This window comes from Poecilia formosa, unplaced genomic scaffold (assembly GCF_000485575.1).
Source record: "Poecilia formosa unplaced genomic scaffold, Poecilia_formosa-5.1.2 Scaffold72, whole genome shotgun sequence".
Classification (NCBI taxonomy): domain Eukaryota; kingdom Metazoa; phylum Chordata; class Actinopteri; order Cyprinodontiformes; family Poeciliidae; genus Poecilia; species Poecilia formosa.
The window spans coordinates 2,612,513-2,630,452 of record NW_006800011.1 but is presented as its reverse complement, the minus strand read 5'-3'; the positions used below and the strand labels follow the sequence as shown (position 1 = coordinate 2,630,452).

The following is a 17,940-nucleotide window of genomic DNA, read 5'->3' as shown; positions in this document are numbered from 1 at the left end:
TAAATATTATTTGTATAATATTCACTCTGAGTCACAATTTGCTTTTTATACCATTTTCTTTTTTTCTCTCTCGTAGCTAAAATGTGGTGGAATTTTTTTATTAAAGACTAAAGAGACTTTATGTGATCAGTGTTGTAATCATAGTATTTTAAGTTTGAGGATATTTTCAGGAAAGATTTAAAGATTAAAAAAGTGAATTTAGGAATGGAGAAGAGAATTTATGGTAAAAACACTGAAATGCTGTTCAGCCTGAAAGCGCTTTTAATCTGCCTGATCACTCCACAAATCTAGTTTACATACAAATTGGGATTATGTGGCGTCTTATATAATGTAATCCCTGAAAGAAAAACATAGAAAATCAAGTCTAGGCCCTGGAGATTTCATTGAAATGCCTTTTAGCCGACAAAGAGAGTCTGAATCAAATGCCTTGTTGTTAGAGATGATATTCAGAGATCTTACTCCAGATAGATCAGTATTAATATATAGATTTTAGTGATAATATCCTAAATCTAAAAACCAATTAGGCACCACAGATTTGCATTTTTTCTTCCATTTCCAAACAAGTTGGATTACATAAAGAAGCAGTGTCCCCAATCCAAATGTATCATCAGGACTCGGGTATTTTTGGACGCTGCCAACCCGAGAGGCATGTTGGGTCATGGAAGAGTGCGGATGAGGTCAGAGTGATTTGTTTTTCTAAGAACAAGCTGTATGATTCTTTTATCCCCTTCAAACATCAGTCTCCATCTCTGTAGCGAGTCAAAATGCACCTGGTTTTGCATGTGCTCCACACAACACACAACATGCCCTTAGGAAAAGTAAAGGCGTGATGTGTTTGAGAACCAATTAGCTGGTAGCTTTTAAAAATGCTGTAGCTGAGTTAGCAAACAGAGCTACATGCATCACTAGAACATAAACATCATTAACCACCAATCTCTATAAATACTTTTGCGGCCTTCTTATGCAAGCCGTCACATTTTGTCACCTATAATTTTGCATGGAAAAGTAAAACAAAATGCTAGTGAAAGTATCTGGTTGTTCTGCTCTGCCCAGACACAAGCTCCAGCCTTGTGGTTGATTATATTTGTTCATTAGCATGATGTGGAACACCTGATGAACCAATTATGTCTCATGAGAAATTAAGCACTTCCTTCAAAATAACCCCATGTCTGTTGATTTAATTTGTTGCAATCAAGAAAAAAAAATCTCCCATTTTACTATTGCTTCTTAGTAAAAATAGATACCTGTCATTTGTTAAAAAGTTGGGAGAAAATAATACATAAAAACAGTATATTACTATATTAGAGAAATGAGATAGAAAAAAGGTTAATGTTGGAGGAGTTTAGAAAGAATATATAAACAAACATTTAGTTTAATATATATATACAACCAGGAGATTAAGAATTTAAAAACATTCACATTTGAATTAAGCTTTTTGGGAAAACAAAGTTAATGAAGTTTTGAACCACATTTCATACTAGTAGGTGGCGGTAATGCATACCAAACGTTTCTTACCAAATGTTTCTTGCCAACCGCCAATGAAACACAAGAAGAAGACAGAAGTCCGCTGTGACAAAGCCTGCATTATGGAAATTAGTCAACCCCAGGTGTTTTACCTGATGCTAGTCAACCTGTTCAGTAATTGCTGCTCATCACATTGTAATTAATTTAAATGTCCGCTCCTATTTCACGCTGTTTTCCTACCTGACTCCAGTCCAGTTGCCATAATAGTAGTAGGCCTTTACCGGCCTGTTGCTAACCAAGCGATTCAGGACCGCAAATGATCAGACTTTTGTATTATTTAAACATATTTACTCATCGAAAGTTAGCAAAATCCTTCTGGATTTCGCCATTTTTGGCACTTGAATACACTCAATTTATGTGTGATATCATTTCCAGATCTGTTAATAAGAGCTAATAGCTTAACGGTATTGGGAGCGCATGATGCTAATGTCGGCAAAACAGGCTAGCATATGAGTGCTAATGCTAACAATTGAGCTAATTACCGACAAAAGGGATGGCAGCGGATGGTCATGACGTCATGAAACATCGTAAACTGTGTATCATGTGCAGCTTTCCGAGTCTTTTTTTTATGGTTGACATTTTTTTTGTTTTAGTTCTGAAATTTCAAGATATTTAAGACATAAACATCAAAACCCTGTTGCAGACTATTGGGATCTGTGATTAATGGCCTGATAATTATTAAGTATTTGTGTTTAAAATGCAATAAAGAGAACTGATAACCCCTACTCATGAGCTTGTTATGTAATGAATATAATGGTCCTAGTACGTTTAAAATGTAGCTCTTCAGATTAAAAATAAGTATGTTTCTGTGTCGTCATAGCTTTCCTTTGCATGAAGTGCTGCTTGTTCACTGATTAATGCTGAGAATTTGAAAATAAGCCTCAACACTGAAGTGCAATTTAAGATATGGCTCATTTAAATTGGTTTTCAACTGCAACAAACACGTTTTTCAAACTATCATATTCATCCCAAGCTGTTAATTTGCGTCTGAGCTAAATCAACAGCTATTTTTAAATTAAAAACATTTATGTCCATTTAGGTGGACCAGAAACTAACTTTAGTGCTAAGCTCAAACAAGTCTTTGCGTTCTCAGGCCGTCTTAGTTTACCAAACCAGATAATTACAATTTGATTAAGTAAACTCAGACCTTAGCATTTAAATACATTTTGAGTCTCCATGAATAAAACCACTCAGTGATGCGTTTTGTCTGAAATCCTGCTGCCCAGCGTTCTGCATTACAACTGAACAAACAGTGGTAAATGTCAAATCCTGTAAGTTGCTTCCCATTTGATAAACTGTTGGAGGAAGATCACAAATCATTCAAGTCGATTATGTTTTGTAAACCTTATAAACCCGTTTACGGCTTGGGATAGACCTGGGAACGTCTGGAAGACAAACGTCTGCCCCACTGTGGGAAACAAGGTTATTATAGTTAACTAAAACTAACAAAAACTGAAATGGAGACATTTTAATTGGAAATGAATGGGGTAAAACTATAGTTAACTGAAACTAACTCGTGCATTTTTCAGACTAATTCAGTTATAGACATGATAGCATTAGTTGTCTTGTATCTATTTATTAGCCTTTCAAATTGATATGAAATTTATTTAAAGACAATTTTTGATATTCCATAGAAATCAGGATGAAAAATCAGAATGATGGGTGACAGATGGAAGGGAACGGTAATAAAATAAAACAATTATTTTGGGGAAATCATTTTTTTCTAATTTCTGAAGTGTCCTGCAGAGTTTCTGGCCGACTGGAATCAGATCGGGTCATCCTTTATTACTTTCCACCCTCCCTAGAAACCACTTAGAGTTTGAGCACCATAAAATTAAATGGATTTATAAACCATTTCTCTCTAATATCCACAAATAAAAACATCAAAATCCTGCTCGCAAAGCAATGATTAAAACTACATCAAGACAAGTATGAGTCTTCTTTACGTGATGCATATTATATGCCTCATCCCGATACAAATTTCATGCAGAAATCGGAGGCTTCTGTTTTGCTCCTCTCTCTAGCAGCTCCTCTGGCTGCTTGAAAAGTCTCTATAAATAGATCGGCTCGCCTGTTTCCTGCAGGACACTGCAGAGCCGCTGCGAGCGTCTGCTCACCTTCAAAGGGAAACCCAACCTAGATTCTCCGACTGTCCCACTTTCATCCTGAAGGGCCGCTTTGAATCCACTAATCACATTGATGTTGAAAGGACACAGTGGATCCCATTTCCTTGGTCCAGTTTGGAGCAACAAGGTGACACTGAGCTGATGTCCCTTCATCCTTTCATCACGATGAAATGGTGAGGATCAATCCATGGAGGACGAAAATCCTGGAGATCCTGCAGTTTTTAGTTCAGACCAGAGGCATCAAATTCGTTTTAATTCTGGGCCAAATCGAAATCATGAAGGTCCTCAAAGGGCCACAATACACTGAAAAACCAGAGTTTGGTAGTAACTAGTTACATTTACTCAATTACATTTACTTGAGTAAATTTAGGGAGTATTTTCACTACACTGTACTTTTTACTTTTACTATTTTATTACTTAAGTATTTATACTCTTACTTGAGTACAATTTCTGGATTTTCTACTGACTGAATGAAAAACATGTTTTAAGAAAAATTCACCAAAAACTCAGATACACACCTGCAGGTTTTATTAAAGTTTCGTATGTCTTTTTATTGAAAGAAACTGATTTGGAAACATTTTCTTTTGCCTGATTTTTATTTATTTATTTAAATTAATTACTGTCATTTTGGTGTTTAAAATACCAAAATTTCAACATAAATTTATATTTTGGTCCATCTCGTGATGTAATTTTTAAATATTGAATGATTGATAATTTGACCAGTTACTCGGTACTTGAGTTACCTTTTATCAAATACTTTTTTACTCTTACTTGAGTAATTTCTTGGACGGATACTTTTTACTTTTACTTCAGTAAAAATGTACTGAAGTAGTGCTACATTTACTTGAGTACATTTTTTGGGTATTCTACTCACCTCTGGATAAAACCCAGTAAACTGTTAAAATATTACTATATGTTTCTGGATTCAATAATATTATTGATCATCTTTTCACATTGATCAGTCCCTCCAGGATTTTGCAATTGTTTTTGTGGGGTTTTTTTGCATCAAAATCACAGATTTGTTGGTGCTAATTTAGGAATATTTGCTAGGAATTTTGCAGTATTTGCATTTATATGAGGTTAAATCTGACTTTTGCTACTCTCCACTTCAATCACACACTATTGATAGAATACCAATGAACAAACAGAAGAGAAAAATAGTAAAAATAATCCCAACAATATGGATACTTTTAGGGAGTTTAAAACATTATTAATTGGAATTTATTATGACAAAATTTTATTGTGATCATAAATTTATTACAATAAATAACAAATAAATGCCCAACCGTAATGTAAAGACATTTGCAGACATTTGGCGCTATGTAAATGATCTAATTAACCATCACTGTCTCATATAAAGAAGAAAAATGTAACATCTAAGAGTAAAACTTTGGAGTTTTCTTCAAACCCAAACTTCAAATGCCGTTTTCTTTTAAATAAAATTATTTAAATTATGATCAGAACGCCACTCTAGACTTTAGCTGACTGTCGGGGTAAAAAGCTGTTAACAGCCAACAACATCAGTTAAAATCAGCTTTCTGCTCTCCATCTAATGACTCTGCAGTGGGTATTGATCAGTTCCTGTTTCCCCACAGTCAAAGAGTCGAACCACAATGCACATGTTAATTAGCTAGCTTTACTGCACTACATTTATCCGTGGATGCTCTTTTTATTTTAATGTATAATTATATAAATTGAGTTTTAGTTGAAGAATTAAGCTCTGCTATCCTGCAGCTTTTATTTGCATTTCTTCTCCAACACGCTTGAGTCAAGCAGCTGAATTTCCCAATCAGTGCGTCATTCAGCTCTGCAGCCGCCTGGGAACGGCCCTTTTATTTGACTCACATGTTGGAGAAGAGATGCATCTAAAAGACAGAGCTGGACCTGGGTATAATTAATTTAAAGCTGCAAATTTAACTTTTACAAAAATATGTTATTTTCCAAATTTGTTAAAACTGTCACCATGTCAGACAGATAATCTGTGAAAAAAATCAGTCTGAAGAAATGTAACGCTTCCAGCCAAAAACAACCAGTCAGAACCAGGAGGCAGGTGTTAGCGCTGTCAATCAAGCTTGTGTATGCCTATTGGAGGAGAAACAACTCACTGTTCCAGGAAAACTGTTTATCCACCGTAATTGGTTGGTGAGCACGAGAGTGATTGACAGCACTAAGACCCGCCTCCTGGCTCATATTGGTTGTCTGGGTGAGTGGTGTATTTCTGCAGTTTGTACTGGGAGCACTGGGAGAAGACAGAGGAGCTCAATTTTTTCACAGATTATCTATTTTATATTATGCTGTTACAAAATACAAATATGTATAAAATATATATATATATATATTTTTTTTTTTTTTTTTACAAAAGTTAAATACTGCAGCTTTAAGGAGCTATAATGACGAAATTATGTAGTTCTTTTTAAATCTAGAAAGTGTGGTGTGCATTTCTATTCAGCTCTAGTGGAGCAGTAAATTTTTATTTTGATTAAATATTTGTCTAACTGGAGACTGCCTGTGAATGTTTATTTTTGATTCTGATTCTTGCTTGGATTTCTGTGTTGCAGCTCTGGCTCTAAGTTTAGGGTCGTTGTTCTGGTGGAAGATAAAACTCCACTTCAGTTTCAAGTGTTTTGTGGCCTTCAACGGGTTTTATTCCAGGATTGTATCTAGTTTCATCCATCTTCACATCAGTTGCTACCAGCTGCTCTGTACCTGCTAAAGATAAGCATCGCCCAGCGTGTTGATGATGCCGTCAGGATGCTGCACTGCAAAAACACAAAACCTGACCAGCTATTTTTGTTTAGTTTCTACTAATATCTTAGTACACCTGAAATAAGACAAAACTAACTCATAAGTAACTTTTCAGCAACATATAGGAGCTTGTTTTATTTTAAGTAATAATCCCTTAACATTGATGAAAAAGCAACTCATGTCTTATGAGTGATTTTGCAATTTATTTGTAATTTTTTGCAATTAAAATCACTGATTTTGTGGTGCTAATTTTGAAATATGTGCAAGGAATTTTGCAATTTTTGTGCTTTTATATGATGTTATTAAATGTGACCTTTGGTTACTCGCCTCATCGACCACAAACTATAACTTGACATTAAGTGAAGGGAAAAAGAAAATGTGTTAGCAGACCACATTTGGCCCCTGGACCTCAACTTTGACACATGTGATTTAGATCCTGTTCATTTGAACCAGGCCGCTTTCTTAGCCCTGATAATTCCACTTTATTTATTGTATGTTTTCCAGATTTTTCTATCAAATATTGAACAATATTATATCATGTTATGAAGTAAATGAGCAGAAAAAGCATCAAATATGAAATGGTAAATTAAAACAGAATTCAAAGTGATTTAAAATATGTGTACAGCACTGCAGACCAAGATACAAACTTCATGTAAACATAAAAAAGCTAAGGCGAATGATGTTTATCTTCCCCTTTGATAAAGTTGTATAGATATTTTTTCAATTCTCAAAAGACTTAGAAACTTTAGAGTGACCTCCAAGTTTGATTTCCCCTGAGAAAATGAAAAATGGTGAGAAAAAATGCATGTTGAGCAATCAAAGGGAACTGGAGTGGCTAAACGATGCAACATGTTTCAGTCGGCAGCGCCACGGAGAGATGGAGAACTCTGTCATCTGGTGAACAACAAGGCCACTTTTTAAAAAAAAAAAAGGGACTGTAATTACAGAGGTATAGAGAGATTGTATCAGCAAAGGCGAACAGTTTACACAAACAAATAGCAGCGTTCATGTGTTATGTAACCACTCAAAGAAGTGAGGGAGGCAGTGAAGGGGGGAAAGATCAAACAGAAAAAAAACATTAGAAAAGATATCTTTCTGTCCAGTGGAGGTGGTGACAGCAGATATGGACACTTGGAGATGCTTATCATCCCCCAGAGCTTCGGATAATTTCAGGTTTTGTAGATGAGAGTCCAGACTGCTGGCCGCCTGTGTGAGTGTGTCTGTGGAGGCAGAAAGAAAGTGACCTTGGACAGATACTGTTGTAATATAAACATTTGGGTGGTTCCTGTTCCAGCTTTGTTTCTGATCTGTTTAAGAAACATTGATACAAACTTATCTTACGGGTTGTTTTTTCAAGCTGCGCTAAAAATATTTCTGTTTGCATAACATCAAAGAATATCTCTCATCCTTTTTTGTCAAAGGGATTTTTTTTAAGTCTTTAGAAAATTTGAACTTTTGGTTACCTTTTTCTTTTTTTCCTAGAGTTTGTGATCTTGTATTGTTGGTTCATTGTGGATTCTTACCTCAAAATACATTTTATTCTTTAAAAATAGGGCATTAGCAGTTAAGCTGATGCCCTGTTATTTGCTGTTTCGCTGTTGTAGAGAAGAAATGAACCCCTACACCACCAAGGGGCCCCCATGAGCACCAAGCTAAAATATATTTACATATTTAAAATAACTTTGAATAATACAAAATAAATTCTATTACAAGTGACAAAATAATTTCTATATCGTCTTTATAGTTGTTACACAAATAATGGTTAATGTCTTCTACTGCAGAGGAAATATATGAATAGCTACGTTTTACTTTTAAAAACTTCTTAACTTGTTTACTGTAAAGTTTGTGTTTATCAGCTGATGTCACTTTCAAATAAGTAAAATAATATTGCACATTTAAATAACTGCAATTCAACAACACTAGTATAATGCTAATTATGCTAATGACAGTAGCTATGTTACACACAGTGATAAAGTATCTGGTGTTAGCATGTTGGTATGGGTGCCCAAACTGAAAATCTGCTTAGGGCCCCGAAAAGGTTTTGCCCGGCCCTGATGAAAACAAGAAGTTGCCTTTACAGGTGTATCCTTCCCGTTTTTATTTTATTGTGTATTCTTCTGTGCAGCAGGTTTATTTTTAGCCCATCAGATCATTACAGCCATTGTCAATTCATCGCCATCAGCACAGGCTATTCTCTGATTCTCATTTGTTTATTTATTCCCCTTTGCCTCCTACATATAAATAATAACTGCATCCTCTGGGCTTCCATCTGTCATAGCAATATTAATACTCCCAATATGGCTAACAAATTGTTCACATTGCTCATGCAGTGTATCCTCCTGCCTCACTATTGTGTTTGGCTTTCGGGAAGCTGCTACTGTGGCGCCGGTAAGGGGTTAGGTCAACTGTTTCGTTCATCCGATGACACAAAAACAACAAACACAAACGGGAAGTTGGCAAGACAATAATAAACAAGTCAGATATGGAATGAGAGATTTAAAAATACTGGAAAAACTGATTGTTGTAGAAGATCTTGTTTCTGCTTTCAGGAAGTATTGGAGGCCAAAGGTTACAAAATCGCAGGATTGTTGGATTTATTTGTTGACAAAATGCAAAGAAGCTGATTTATATGCATTCCTGGGAAGGCCACTCGGTCACAACCACTCACTACACAATGTAATACTCCCTGTCAGATTTCTTCTTTTTCTTCTTCCACAGATGCACTTGAAACACTAAAAAACCCACAATTTTGCTGACTGATCTTACAGACAGAAAAGGGAAGGAAATGTTTGCTTGCGCACAATCAGCTGATGAACAGCGCAGTCAGTGTTTCCTACTCTAATGACCTTCTATCTGCAGTGTAAGCCCTCTGTTACTGCTGCCAACAATCTCTGAAGCTCATGAATGAGCCATTCATGGTGTTTTTTGGAGATCTTTTTGAAGAGGCCTGATGAATAATTGGGCTTCATGCAAATTGCTGGCCGGGAGGAAAGCGGAGACTCTGTGCCAAGGACGTGATTTACCCAAATACCAACCTGTTAATCTGTCCGAAGAGTCGCGTCTCAGGGCTAACGGTGTGAAAGAGAAAAATGCTTCCGCTGGTTGTTTAAAGCAGTCTGTGATCGTGTGCTGCCACCTGCTGGACAAATGTTGCAACGTTTCTAGAGTTTGCTTTTATACGTTAAGTTTCAGTTATTTACAGTCACTTCAATATGACATTAAATTCGTCCTTTACTTTTACAAATTAATTTATTATCTGAAAGCATTTCAAAAGATTTTATTTGGAGTAAAAAATAATTTCAATGTATTTTATTTGGATTTTATGTGAAAACCAACACAAATTGGAGCAAGTGTTTCCATGCACCCAAAAATGTCGAGAAGACAATTTACTCTTTACTTTTTGAAGTTGTGGTAGTTTGTGGAACATCGTTATTAGCTTTTTCTTCTTTTGCCCTTTCCTTTGGTTTGTTATTTAGTTTGTATTTCCTTTTAATTCCTGTAAAGCACTTTGTATTGCCTTGTTGCTGAAAATGTGCTATATAAATAAAATTACCTTTACCTTTTACCTTCTTTTTTATGTAATTTGGACTTTGTAATAAGGTCTGTAATAAAATCTATCTGTCAAATCTAAAGTCTGAGCAAGTGTTGCATGCATTTCTATGGACCCAAAAATGTTGAAAAGACAATTTATTTACATACTTTTTGAAGTTTCGGTTGTTTGGGACCTTATGTGAACATTTCTTATCCAACTGCATTCCAAGCCTCAACAAATTGATTTTATTTATTTATTTATTTGTTCATTTCATTCATTTATATTTTAAAATGTGCATATCACATGTTCACAGAAACAAAAATTTGAATGAAACGATTAGTTTCAAATACAATCAGTCCACCTCTTATCTCAAAAGTTAGTTATAAGCAACTAAACATCAACCAACTTTCCATGTAGACACATCTTTTTAAAGAAAAAACATATATTATCAATGTGGTTGAAGTGTGACGTTTGGGTATAAAAACAGAAGAAAAGTCATCATTTGTACATTTTGTTAGCTTGATATTTTGTTCGTTTTCTTTTTTATGAGTCTGTAATGAAATCTATCTAATCTGTTGTCTATCTGTCTATCTAATATTGATTGGCGTCGCCCAATCAAAAAGGGTGACACCAATTTTAGAGTTTGACCAATCAGCTGTGTCTACCACTGACGAGCTCGCATCTGATTGGTCAAAACGCCTGTCCGTTGGGGATAAGTGCCTCGTCACAGCCTTGCCTTTTCATTGAGAAAGGCTGTGGTGGAAGCTGTCGAAGAACTGGCTTCCAGTTTGTCCGTTTTTTCGGGGTTTTTGTAACATTTTTGTCTGCCTACTGAGTGGAAGTAACATGCAAGCTCTAAGGTGAGGCTTCTGTTCTGTTTGTAATCGCTTAATCTTTACGTTGTTTGTTTAAAATGCTGACCATCTAAAGCTGTATGTAAACTTTTAGCCAAACAAAACTTCAGTTTGTAAGCTAAGCTATTAGCGTCTCGTTTGTAACATTTAAGCTTGAATGCGAACTGCCATGGTTTTGTTTAGCGGTAGTTTAGTAATGCCCACGCCCATTACGTTGATTGAGACACCGGCTGAGATTTCTCAACTTCCCCAGAAACCTCTTCGGGGCTCCCTGGTCCTCTGACGTCAGGCTCGATGGGCAAACTGCGGTGATCACAGGCGCAAACACCGGGATAGGCAAAGAGACGGCCATCGATCTGGCTAAAAGAGGTAAACATCTCAATCAAACCTGGTTTCTGATCTTTACTGGGTTGACATTGGGTACTTTAAATGATCTCGACATCACAACAAACAAAATAATAAGTTTGTCAAGATATGAAGGTCTAATAGTGCAATGACTTTAAAAACCTGTCATTCTTAGGACGTCATAAATTATGGCTACAACCAGCGATTATTTTAGTAATTTATTATTCTACCGGCTTATTCTGAAGATTAATCGAAATTAAAAACGGTCACATTCTACAGATTTTTCATTTAACCACTTAAGCCTTTTTGATACCGTTTGATAAATACAACAAAATATGGAAAGAAACGCTTCTTTAAAAAAAAACATTGTTTAAAAAGCAATGACATTACATTAGTGAATTTGAACTAGGTGAAGCTAAAACTATGCGAGTTTTGGGAAAACTTGCTTACAGATAACAATGTTTAACTTAAATGCAAAATATGTGTATATTTTTGGCTTAATTACTGCTCTGCCTTTTTTAGAAATTGGCCTTTTTGGACATTATGAGTCGGGGTAAAACCTATACTCCAGTTATCGATTAATTGATTACTAAACTAGTTAAGAGTCATATTAATACCTGGTTAATTATTTCAACCCTATAATAAATTAGGGTTTTTTTTAAGCTACTTTGCAATTTGTTTAAATGAATACTCTCTTAAATTCTACATGTTTTGGATCATTGGCTTTTCTGGAGAACCTGGAAGATAAAACATGCTAAATTCACAACCTGATTAGAATCTGAATTAAAGCTGCTGTTTAGTTGAATTATTGAACTTCCATAATTCAAGTCAAACTATTTTAGCTTGTGCCTCTGCAGGAAAAGGGAATGAAAAGCAGCACTGTGGGAACCTTAAAGTGTGGTTTTACACATTTACACCAATTTCTGTGGTTGAATGCAATCAGAAGCTTTGATCTGACATAAGAGAGGAAGTAGAATCATAAATGTTAAAGTTGTTTCAGAAATAAATGAAGTGACGGTTGTCATTTGTGGCAGTTGAATAACCAAATCTCGAGTCATCCATGTGTTTATCAGCTGCTTTGTGGCTCAGATCATCGTTATTTAACAGATGATGTAATACTAATTTGTACACCAGTCTGTAATTTTTGAGTTGGTAAAAATAATCCCCGTTATCTCATTAGGGTTTTGCCAGGCTGTCTTCAAGATGCAGAATGAACACCCTCTTGCACCTCAAACAGATTTTTTTTTTTTTTTTTTTTTTTCCATTTCTGCATTTGAGGGTTAATATAAAGTCAAAGGCTTCATGGTTGCTGAAGGAGATGTAACTCCAAATGTGAATATAAACCTCTTTTTGTTATAACTGTCAATCTTTTACCTCATCTGAGATTTCCTCCAGAAATATTCTGGCTTGTCAGTGTCTGGGATGTTTGCCAGCAGCTTTTAACCAAAATGTTTTACATACTCCTAAATGTATCTAAATCTGTGCACCCAGTTCTTGTTTAACAAAGCTTCTTTTGTTTTGTCACACCTTTTTTTGGGGGAAAAATATGTTCAAATACTTGTGGTCAAAATTAATTACTGCATCTTGAAATGTATATTGACTTTAGTATTCAGTTTTGAACTCACTGATTTTTTTTTTTTTTTTTTTCTTGTCAGTTTAATTTACTTAAACTGTTTGCTCCATTTAAAAAAATGGTAAATTAAGGAAGTTTCTTTCCCTTTTTAACTTATTTTTTTAGACCAAATTCTTTTTTCTCTACACTACCTAAAGTAACAATATTTAAACAACCTAACTTTCTATCATAGTTGGATCGTTGGAGGTCCAAACTGGCCAACATAACAAAGCATAACCCGGTCCTGAGGAGAAACCTTCACACTTTTGGTCACAAGAGGGCGCTCTACTCATGTCTTAAGAGTTTCTTTGTGCAGTTTGGCATTAATACAGATGTTATGTGGCTTTATTTTGTGTGTGATCGTATGTTTTAATCCCTTGCTGTGTTGTGTTTTTTTTTTCTTCTCTCTCCTTTAAAGTATGCTAAACTCCAGTTTTCTTTTTTTTTTTTTTTTTTTTTTTTCTTGTGTATTTAGGGGCCAGAGTGATCTTGGCGTGTCGGGACATGGAGAAAGCCCAGACGGCCTTGACAGATGTCATCAAAAGCTCCGGCAACGACAACGTCGTCTGCATGAAACTGGATTTATCAGACAGCAAATCGATCAGAGAGTTTGCAACAAACGTCCAGCAAAGTAAACTGACTTTCATGAGGAATAGATTTAAATTTATCTAAATGCTTCAAGAGTTTAAAACTTTTTTCTTTACTGTGCAGATGAGCAGAAGCTCAACCTCCTCATCAACAATGCAGGTGTGATGGTTTGTCCGTACGGGAAGACAGCCGATGGCTTCGAGATGCAGATTGGAGTCAATCACTTTGGTAAACATAACCAATCACAGACAAACTTGGTCTGTAATAACATGACACATCTGTGATTATTGTTGCATCAGATAATTCAAATATTAATAACACATCATTTGTGTTTCTTAAAATAGAGGTTTGTTGTCGGTGTGATTTACATTAGCTCTCATTTCTGTAAAACATTTGAATTTAAGTTGAAATGTAAGCCCTTTTCTTTCTTTAGGTCACTTCCTGCTGACTTACTTGTTGATGGACCTGATTAAAAGGTCGGCCCCAGCCAGAATCGTAAACGTGTCCTCCATGGCTCATTCCTGGGGCTCAATCAACCTGCAGGACATAAACAGCGAGAAAAGCTACAACAAGAACAAAGCTTATGCTCAGAGCAAGCTCGCCAACGTGCTCTTCACCCGCTCACTGGCCAAAAGACTGGAAGGTCTGTCACAACCTCATCTCTGCCATTTAAGTTATTATACGGTTCATTTAAAATTGCTGTTGGAAATGTACATGTTTGGAGCTTTATTTTATTTTAAGGGATAAAATGATTGGTTTAAAAATAATGGTTTGTGAAGGAATTGGAAGTTGGTGAAAATGAAAACAGGCTCCAGCAAATTCAGAGATGCTGATTATGCTAAATTCCCTTTTTTTTTTTTTTTTGTACTTCCATTTGGAACTCAACTGCTTCTAAAAACATCCCAAATGCTCAAAAAAAAATTGCCAATAAATTACCATTTCATGGTGTCTGGAAAACGGGCAGTTTCAAAAAGCTTTAGAGAAGTGGCACTTTGCCGTTACCTAGCAACCCCAGTGGAACTCAGCCCCTCCCCCAGCCCCAGTCACCTAGCAACGCAGCAGAGTTCCAGCACTTTGGTCAACTATTTTCCTGCTTCAGGAAAACATAATGGGTCACTTTTAACTATCCCTTGGCAAGATGGAAAATTGCTGATTGTAATTATTTATGCTATTTTAGGGATTTGGAGATTTCTTGTATAGTATCTTGAAGTCTGTTTTCAGGGTAGAGTTGCTTTGCAAGTCATACTTTGACATTGAGGCTCCTGTTTTGTTTTTAGTTCTTACCCAATTCAAAACCTGCTAAAATCTGATTCCTGAGGGCCTCAAGCAGCTCTTTAAGATTTCACATAAAAAATGTAAAGGCTTTTAAACCTCGTCGATCATTGGATATGAAGACATTTTCAGCTCCTGATGTGTTTTGGTGTTCCTGATGTGTTGGACGCGGTTTGTTCTCGTTCAGGCACCGGTGTGACCACCTACTCCCTCCACCCTGGCGTCGTTCAGACTGACCTGTGGCGCCACCTCAGCGCCCCCGAGAGGTTCTTCATGAAAATTGCCAAACCGTTCACCAAAGACTCAGTGGAGGGAGCTCAGACCACGATCTACTGCGCCGTGGAGCCGTCTCTAGAAAAGGAGAGCGGTGCATATTACAGGTACTTTCAGTTCAAAGTTAACCAGCTCGTTGGCAGTTAATGACTTCTTTGTGGGAATTGTCTCCATAAATGACCCATTTGTGTGATGAAATGTGAATATAAAGTAGTTCATCTCAACCTGTGGTTGTTTGCAGTGGCTGCGCTGCTGCTAGCTGCTCTGCTGCTGGAAAAGACGACGAGTTGGCGCAGAAGCTGTGGGAGCTGAGCTGCAAGATGCTGTCCTTGTCATGGGATTAAGGCCTTTCATCCTATTTATTTTACAAACTCATTCCTTTAACGCCTTCATAGAAAACTACTTGTTACAGCATTTTCCCTTCTGTGTATCTATTTATGTCAATAAAAGGTTTTACTAACTTTTTTCTTTTTCATAAATGCAGCTATAAAGTAATTTTTAGTCTTTTTGACTAAACAAACAGATGGGGGATTTGCTGAGTTGCACACTAAACCTGGATGCTTATTTAAAAGATCCAGCTGTGTAAACTTTATCATAGGAGCGCTTGCTGATAACGGGATTAATTTGGTTCTGGTGCGTTTATCCAGGCCAATTATGTAGAATTGGCTACCTGTCATTTTTGTGCACTTTTTAGAAATTAGATTTGAATTTAAAAACTTAAAACTTTGAGTCAAATTTGACGATTTAGCTTTATTACCTGCTAGAGCAGTAGTTCCCAAACTTTCTCCTGCCCCCCTCCCCCCCAGGGGTTTCCACACTATTTCTGGGCCCCCCTATGGCTTACAAATGGCTGGTTGAACGATGTGTGTGAGCGAAGGGGGTGCAGTCAGTGTCGGGATGGGGGCCCCCATCCCGACACTGACTTGTTCCACTAGTTGGGGAATCAACTTTTTGGGGGGCAAAATGAATCATAGCTGAACATAAACGGCACCAGTAGCCTACAGGCTACTTGTTAACAAGCTTAAGGTGCTGTATTGATACTTGCTAGTCATCTTGTAGCTAACTTTACCTGCATCCAACAGCTTTACTCTACTCAGTCAGTTTGGGGGGAAAACTGTGAAAAGTTCTTTGTTTTGCTGCCATGATTCTAACACAAACCTGAGCAGCTCTGCACAGCAGCAGCAGGTCTCCTTCTGCCGCACAGGTGTAAACCCAGCGCGAGCGGCGTAGCGCTCATGTTGCGTTTAAAGGCACCTCGGAAAAACGGGTTACTACATGTTAACGGATTAAACACTTATCTCCTCTGATAAGTGACAGAGACAGATATGGGAAGTGTGGAAGCCCCTACTGTATCAAATTGGCAGAGGAATAACAGAGTTGGCCATTCTAAGGTAAAAACCGAGCGCATACAGCGTTCTTGCGGGTTTCCCCCCCCCCTTCATCCAGACGCCTCCCCACCCCCCGCCTCAGACACGCAAGCACAAATGTTTTCTTTGATGGTCAGGGTCTCATGTCCTGTTAAAGATCCTGATGCAGCACTTATTCTATTGTCCAACACCAAATGACGCACCGTAAACTTTTCTTATCCTTGAGGACAGACACACACACACGCGTGCATCTGTGTTTCTTTGGTGGGCAGGGGTCATTCTGCTGAACGCTGTGCATCAAGAAGACAATCTGTTTAAAACCTGAGGTAGTTGCAATATTCCTAATCTATTTCAACATGGTTTAGAATATAGTATATTTATTCACTTACAAGTAAATTATTCCATTTCTATTGACTAATTCAAAGTCAATAGACTTTGAATTAATATTTGTGGAAACCGTCACCATGTCATGACAGTTTATGAGACTGATAATCTGTGGAAAAAAATGGAGATGGGAAGGATTCCCCCTCCCCATCTCCGGTCACGAGATGGGGAGAATTGCCGGATGCCGGATGCAGGGAGGGGGAATCGGTCACCGGATGTGGGGAGGGGCTTTCCTGTTGCCGGATGTGGGGGTGGGGGGGGGTTAATTTCCTTTAATCCATTAAACTCTGATTAAAATTTGACAGAAGGTGGTATATATAGTCTCTCTTACCTATCACAGGTTCAATTAGCTTCATCATGTTATTAGACCAAATGCCTTCACTGATTTGGTCAATATATTTTATTAGTTAATTATGTCACCATGACGCCCAAAAGGGCTAAATATTAACTTAGCAAAGTTAATATTTAGCGACCCATAACAAGGACAGAAAATCCATGAGTTCTGCGTAGCACTTCTGGGTCCGTCTTACGCAGTGGGTCATTTAAGGTTGACCCACTTAAATGTTGAATTCATTTAAGTGGGTCAACCTTGCTTAGGTCGGGCTTATTGTTTATGTAGCGTAGTCCGAGTTTTGTCAGTGGACATCGAGGTTATTGTATTATTGTGAAGTAAACTGTTTTACTAGTGTTATCAAATTTACAGCATTAATACTGATGTGTGTTCTGATATGTCCTCTTAAAGGCAAACCGACGTGTGAAATGGATTAGTTCAATCCGGACTGGGTCCATGGCTGAATATGGGTCACTGAGGTAAACGCCACAACATCGGACCGACATGCGCGTCAATTAAAGAGGCGATACAAAGACTGTTATGTCTTGTTATTGCATGTAAAGGACAGCAGGGGGAGCTCTGACTATGGATAAGATAAGATATGCGGTATGAAGAAGAAGAAGAGAGTACTGAAGCTGAGCTACGTGTGACGCCTGCTTATTCCACTATTTCAACATAGCACACCACAACAAAGACCATGGTGGATTAACAAGTTACAGAGACTATTTTCATTATTTACCCCAGAAGAGGTAAACAATGAAAACAGAGCAGCGGAGGCAACAGAAGAGGAGCAAGCTGGAGAGGCTGAGGAGGAAGAAACCCCAGGAGAGGAGCTCAGCAAGGCTGCAGACTCTGAAGAGGAACATGAACCATTTGTGTTGAAATATGTGTACAGTTTTCTCTCATTTAATAATTTAATGCATTAAACATTCATGAATGTTTGATTCAAGCACTTCAAGTTGCATGTAAACAGGTGAAGTAATGAAT

The 17,940-nt window shown here is 37.1% G+C and overlaps 1 protein-coding gene and 2 long non-coding RNA genes across 3 annotated transcripts; 2 read left to right on the top strand and 1 right to left on the bottom strand.

Moving 5' to 3' along the window:
• The first annotated feature begins 1,547 nt into the window (after window positions 1-1,547).
• Window positions 1,548-17,662, top strand: LOC107836645 (uncharacterized). The gene is made up of 3 exons (XR_001662591.1): window positions 1,548-1,562; window positions 10,304-10,306; window positions 17,574-17,662. It is a non-coding gene; the product is annotated as an uncharacterized LOC107836645 (long non-coding RNA).
• LOC103140568 (uncharacterized) lies at window positions 6,832-9,526 on the bottom strand. The gene is made up of 2 exons (XR_476522.2): window positions 9,431-9,526; window positions 6,832-7,615 (listed from the first exon to the last, which is right to left on the bottom strand). It is a non-coding gene; the product is annotated as an uncharacterized LOC103140568 (long non-coding RNA).
• On the top strand, window positions 10,648-15,333 carry rdh12l (retinol dehydrogenase 12, like). The gene is made up of 7 exons (XM_007555776.2): window positions 10,648-10,787; window positions 11,035-11,150; window positions 13,214-13,369; window positions 13,450-13,554; window positions 13,760-13,969; window positions 14,786-14,978; window positions 15,113-15,333. Exons 1-7 carry the CDS (start codon window positions 10,774-10,776, stop codon window positions 15,213-15,215), a joined length of 897 nt encoding a protein of 298 aa, XP_007555838.1. The 5' UTR covers window positions 10,648-10,773; the 3' UTR covers window positions 15,216-15,333.
• Window positions 17,663-17,940: the final 278 nt, after the last annotated feature.

What these genes read in the sequence shown, in the direction of transcription:
- rdh12l (XM_007555776.2), top strand. An exon ending in GATTGGAGTCAATCACTTTG is followed by an intron (nt 13,555 to 13,759) that starts GTAAACATAACC and finishes TTCTTTCTTTAG; the next exon opens with GTCACTTCCTGCTGACTTAC. An exon ending in GAGAGCGGTGCATATTACAG is followed by an intron (nt 14,979 to 15,112) that starts GTACTTTCAGTT and finishes GGTTGTTTGCAG; the next exon opens with TGGCTGCGCTGCTGCTAGCT.